General features: G+C 39.6%; 2 protein-coding genes across 2 annotated transcripts; both read left to right on the forward strand.

Moving 5' to 3' along the window:
* The first annotated feature begins 1896 nt into the window (after positions 1–1896).
* On the forward strand, positions 1897–3198 carry LOC102670459 (uncharacterized). The gene is made up of 2 exons (XM_006598452.1): positions 1897–2646; positions 2722–3198. The coding sequence occupies exons 1-2, from the start codon at positions 1897–1899 to the stop codon at positions 3196–3198; spliced, it is 1227 nt and encodes a 408-aa protein (XP_006598515.1).
* Positions 3199–4967: 1769 nt separating this feature from the next.
* Positions 4968–5522, forward strand: LOC102659385 (uncharacterized). Its single transcript, XM_006598453.1, has one exon. It carries the CDS (start codon positions 4968–4970, stop codon positions 5520–5522), a length of 555 nt encoding a protein of 184 aa, XP_006598516.1.
* The last annotated feature ends 381 nt before the right edge of the window (positions 5523–5903 follow it).

The following is a 5903-nucleotide window of genomic DNA, read 5'->3' on the forward strand; positions in this document are numbered from 1 at the left end:
GAAAACTTGTGCTATTCATCTTTTCATTCTCTTCTCCCTTTGCCAAAAAGAATTCGCCAAGGACTAACCGCCTGAATTCTTTTTGTGTCTCTCTTCTCCCTTTTCCAATAGAACGAAGGACTAACCACCTGAATTCTTTTGTGTCTCCCTTCTCCCTTGTGAAAGAATTCAAAACGACACAGTCTGAGAATTCTTTCGATTCTTCCCTTTCCCTAATAGAAAAGTGTTCAAAGGACTAATCGCCTGAGAATTCTTTTGTATCCCCATGCACAAAGTATCAAAGGTTTAACCGCCTGAGATCTTTGTCTTAACACATTGGAGGGTACATCCTTTGTGGTACAAGTAGAGGGTACATCTACTTGGGTTTGATTGAGAACAAGAGAGGGTACATCTCTTGTGGATCAGTTCTAGTGGAGGGTACATCCACTAGGTTCAAAGAGAACCAGGGAGGGTACATCCCTTGTGGATCTTTGCTTGTAAAAGGATTTTTACAAGGTTGAAAGAAATCTCAAGGACCGCAGGTCGCTTGGGGATTGGATGTAGGCACGGGTTGTTGCCGAACCAGTATAAAAACTCTTGTGTGTTTGTTTCCTTCTTCCCTACTCTTTTACTTTCCGCTTTGCATTTAATTTCTGCTTTTACTTTCTATTAAGTTTCTCTTCTACTCCTCATTCTCTTAACAATTTAGTAAAAGCCTTAGAAAAGTAAATTTTTAATTAGTAAAGGTTTAGGAATAATTAATTCAACCCCCCCTTCTTAATTATTCCGAGGCCACTCGATCCAACATGTACTTTTTCAATTTCTCTTCTTCTCCTCTTTAAACTTGTAAAAATGAGCTTCCTTGCAATGGAAGGCTAAATCCTCAGTTGGGAACTTCTACAGAGTAAATGATGTAAAATCTTTCATATCTATTTAATAGTGTTTTCATGTGTTCTTTGTTCCTATCGGCCTTTAATTCTCGCATGTTTTTGTCTTGATCACGCAAACGCAAGTGTAGTTAGGATTATCCTCATTGGGAAATGGTTTGATCCTTAGAACTTGATAGGATAGGGCTAATTTATCGTATATCTGGACACAGAGTGCGGTAACTTGGTTTTTTGGTATGTTGTAACCGTATTGCTGTTCGGTTATGCTAAGTTCAACAAGAGACATCTAAGAACGAAGTCTAGTTAGGATTAGGCTAAACTCACAAGACATCGGGGTTTAGTAGTTAGGACCTTAGCATAGAATACATGAGCACTGTTAAGTAGAGAAATATCCTTAAATTACATCAAAATACCTTGTAGGAGGAACCAACACGTTTGCATATTTGTTTTCACACACCATTACTCACTTTACTCGCTTTCATTTAGACTAGATCTTACTTTTATTTCTCTTTTCAACCATTAATTGTATCACCAACGCCTGCTCACCAAATGACAACTTTTACCAAGTAAAACAAGTTCCTTGAGATCGATACTCAGTATTCTTACCATTTTAATACTACTTGCGTGCCCCGGTACACTTGGCAGGCAACAATCAAGTTTATGGCACCGTTGCCGGGGAACTTCTTTCTATTTGGGAAAGTTCAGTTCAATTTGTAAGCATTTTATTTGTTATTCTTTGATATGTTTGTGAATAATTATTTTGTGTTTATAATTGTTTTCCTCTTGAATTGAATAACCGTTGTTTCTGTTAGTGTTTTGTATGCACAGATCTTCTGTAGGTGAATTAGTTCCTTTGGACCTGGAAGTTGAAGCAACTTGCTGAAGGAACAGAGCCGAACGAAGACGGAAAATATTACAAGACAGAACAGTAGCTTCCATTTTGGAAGATGAGGCCCAATCCTTTGAATCTTCATGATCCTATTCTCCATCATCAAAGGAATCTGCAACCGATTTTCCTGAAGCCATCATTATGGCCGATAAACAACCGAGACGTGTGACCCTTGAAGACTATTCCAGTAGTTCTGTGAGGCAATTCTTTACTAGCATTGCGCGGCCAGAAGTTCAAACCCACAACAGAACATATCCTTATTCTTTAATTCAATTGATACAAGGGAACCTTTTTCATGGCCTACCAAATGAAGATCCCTATGCACACCTAGCAACATACATTGAAATCAATAACACTGTGAAGATTGCTGGAGTACCAAAAGATGCTATAAGGCTCAGCTTGTTCTCATTTTCATTAGCGGGAGAAGCAAAGAGATGGTTGCAATCATTTAAAGGCAATAGTTTGAAGACTTGGGAAGAGATAGTGGAAAAGTTTTTAAAGAAGTACTTTCCTGAGTCTAAAACTGCTGAAGGGAAGGTAACAATTTCTTCATTTCATCAATTCCTTGATGAGTCTCTGAGTGAAGCACTTGAGAGGTTCCGTAGCTTGTTACGGAAGACTCCCACACATAGTTTCTTTGAGCCAATCCAGCTAAACATGTTCATTGATGGGCTAAGACCGCAATCTAAACAGTTGATGGATGCTTCAGCAGGAGGGAAGATGAAATTGAAGACTCTTGAGGAAGCAATGGAGCTGATTGAAAACATGGCTTCTAGTGATCACGCCATCTTGCGTGATAGAGTGCATGTACCCACTAAGAAGAGTTTGTTGGAGTTATCGTCAATGGATGTGTTGTTGGCACATAATAAGTTGCTTTCCAAGCAGCTTGAAGTCTTAACTGAAACCCTCAGTAAGTTGCCAACCCAATTATTTGCTACTCAACCTTCACTTTCTTCTGTTTTGTAGGTCGTACGTTGTGCTATTTATGGCGGAGCTCATGAATCTGGCCGTTGTATCTCCACTGAAGAACACAATCATGAAGTCAACTATATGGGATATCAACAAAGGCAGGGTTACAATCAAGGTGGATACTCAGGTTTCCAACATGGTCCTAATTATAATAAGCAAGGACAATGGAGATCTCATCCTGGCAACCAATACAACAAAGACCAGGGTGGACCTTCGAACAGGCCACCACAACAAGGGCCAAATCTTTATGAGAGGACTACAAAACTGGAGGAGACTCTCGCTCAATTTATGCAAGTCACAATGTCTAACCACAAGAGCACGGAGTTAGCCATCAAGAACCTTGAGGTCCAGGTGGGACAGTTAGCTAAGCAAATTGCGGAGAAGTCATCAAACAGTTTTGGGGAAAACACTGAGAAAATCCACAGAGGAATGCAAAGCTGTAATGACCAGAAGCAGGAGGCCTGTGTTAGCTGAGAATGAGGGTGAGGTTACTGTAAAGGAACTAGTTGTTGTGGAGGATGTTATTGAGAAGGAAGATGATGAGAAAAAGAAGAGGGAGACACCAATAACTGTCAGTGAGAGGAAAATAAAGAGTGATAAAGAAAAAGAAAATGAGAGAAAAAGAAAATGAAAAAGAGAAAAATGAAAAAAATAATGAGAAGAAAAAAAAGTAAGAGTGAGTTAGTGTTAGTTGGTGAAAACGACTAACTTTTATGTATAAAACTTGTATAAATTGTATCAAACTCTCCCAATTTATGGTTATTTTGTAATCTTATAAGTATTTTCTGTTAAGTATAGGTAATGAATACTTAGTATTTTCATTTTGTGTGTTTAATAATCAATTTTTCTCAATTTTAGGTTAAATAGGCAACTTTGGCAAAGTGCTACTTTTCACTCTTTCTCTAAGCCAAGCTGCTGGCTTAGCGAGAATTCGCTAAGCGCAACCTTCAGTGGCTAAGCGTGAGGAAGAATCCAGAAGAAGATGAGCTGTCAAGTTCGCTAAGTGCACTTCTCCAGGTCATCAAGTGCACCGCTTCAGCTCATCCACTAAGCGAAACAAGTATGCTAAGCCAAAATCCACTTATGCGAGCTAAGCGATCCAAATCTACGCTAAGCGCACGAGCACGAACAAGGCCACCTATTTAAGCCTGAAATCATATTTGCAAAGGGAGTTTGGCATTTTTCTTGAAGAAGCCTTTGCATGCACGAGAATCTGGCCTTGGCTTGAAGCTTTTGCATGTTTAGGAGTTCTAGAGAGAGAAAGGTCCAAGTTCCAGAGAGTTCTGAGAAATTTTGCTGTGTGAAGTTCTGTAGAGACGCGAGTTCGAAGTGGAAGCCATTCTGAGAGCTTGAGATGAGTTTGTGAGTGATTGTGAGATCCTAGAGGTGAAGGAGACATCCTCACCACTTGTGTTTTTGCAGTCTTTCATCTTGTTCTTCCCTTTGTTGTAAAGGAGGTTTCCAGACTATGGAAAGCTAAATCCTCTGTTAGATCTTCCCTGAAGGTACCTGATGTAAATATATTTCTATCTATGTAATGATGTTTTGTGTGTTCTCTGTGCTATATGTTTTTCATTCCAGTGTGCTTTTACCTTGATCACGTAGATGCATGCTTTGTTAGGGTCATTCATCAGTGGGAACTGGTCTGATTCTAAAGTCTTTGATAGTATAATGCGGTCTTGGTTGAGTTTAGTCTTACAAGAGGGATCTACGGACGAAACTTGATCAGGACTAGGTTAGGCTATCATGAGGAATCAGGGTCTAGCAGTCCAAGAGACAACATAGGAATGCATGAGCATTGTTAAATAGTGAACATCCTTTTTAGCATCAGGAACCTATGAGGAAGACCAACGCTTTCTCTACTTGTTTTTACACAGTATTTCTCTTGCGCAATTTTCTTTCTTTTTGCCTAGATAATTTAAATACCTATTCATAACCACAACTATATTTTCATACCAGACGCCTATTTATCGAAATAGCTTGCCAGATAACACAAGTTCCCCGAGAGTTCGATACTCGGTTCTTACTATTTTATACTACTTGTGTGATCCGGTACACTTGCCGGCCGTGAACAAGTTTTTGTAGCAAGAGAGAAAAGAAAGGAAGTAGCTTCTGATGAGGGAAAAGAGGTGCCATACCCTTTGGTACCTTCCAAGAAAGACAAGGAACGTCATCTGGCGAGATTCCTTGATATTTTCAGGAAACGGGAAATTACTATGCCTTTTGGAGAAGCTCTACCAAAAATGCCGCTCTACTCTAAATTTCTGAAGGATATGCTGACAAGGAAGAACAAATACATTCACAGTGAGAACATAGTAGTGGAGGGTAACTGCAGTGCAATCATTCAGAAGATCCTTCCACCAAAGCATAAAGACCCTAGGAGTGTGACCATTCTTTGTTCAATTGGTGAAGTCTTGGTGGGAAAAGCTATCATTGACCTGGGAGCCAGTATCAACTTGATGCCACTCTCTATATGTAGAAGGTTGGAGGAGTTGGAAATAATGCCCACAAGAATGACTTTACAGCTAGCAGATCGCTCCATCACCAGGCCATATGGGGTGATTGAAGATGTTCTAGTCCAAGTTAAGCACTTCAACTTCCTTGCAGATTTCGTAGTCATGGACATCACTGAATATTCAGAGATTCCCTTAATTTTGGGAAGACCGTTTATGTTGACTGCGAAATGTGTAGTAGACATGGGAAGCAAAAAGCTGGAAATGGGATTTGAAGATCAAAAGATCAACTTTGATCTTTTTGAAGAAGATAAACCAGCAACGAATCCGAATGGCTGCCTATAGGTGAAGGAGTGTGAAGAGAAGGTCCTAAAGGTTAGGACCAAATTCATTTGATAAACCAATGAGGTAATATGCATCAAGCTAATGACGTTAAAAAGGCGCTTCCTGGGAGGCAACCCAGTTCTGATTTTCTTTAGTTTTTATTTTGTTGCATTGCATGGTTTGGAACTTACTCATAGTTGTTGCATTAGGGAATATCAACTGGTTCTATATTGGAAAATTGGGGTTACTTAAATTCTATGAGAAAGTGGACTAAAATAACTTAGAAAAATTGTTGAATTCAGTCCACTCGCTAAGCGCATAACTGGCACTGAGCGCATCAATCTCATGCGCTAAGAGAGGATTGCTTACGCTGAGCGCACAACCCCTGTCTTTCAAGCTAAT

The sequence above is a fragment of the Glycine max genome, chromosome 15, assembly GCF_000004515.6.
Source record: "Glycine max cultivar Williams 82 chromosome 15, Glycine_max_v4.0, whole genome shotgun sequence".
NCBI lineage: Eukaryota > Viridiplantae > Streptophyta > Magnoliopsida > Fabales > Fabaceae > Glycine > Glycine max.

Coding starts and splice junctions, on each gene's coding strand:
- LOC102659385 (XM_006598453.1), top strand. CDS start 4,968: ATGCCGCTCTACTCTAAATTTCTGAAGGATATGCTGACAAGGAAGAAC.
- LOC102670459 (XM_006598452.1), top strand. CDS start 1,897: ATGGCCGATAAACAACCGAGACGTGTGACCCTTGAAGACTATTCCAGT. Junction 2,647..2,721: donor TGCTTTCCAAGCAGCTTGAA/GTCTTAACTGAA, acceptor TCTGTTTTGTAG/GTCGTACGTTGTGCTATTTA.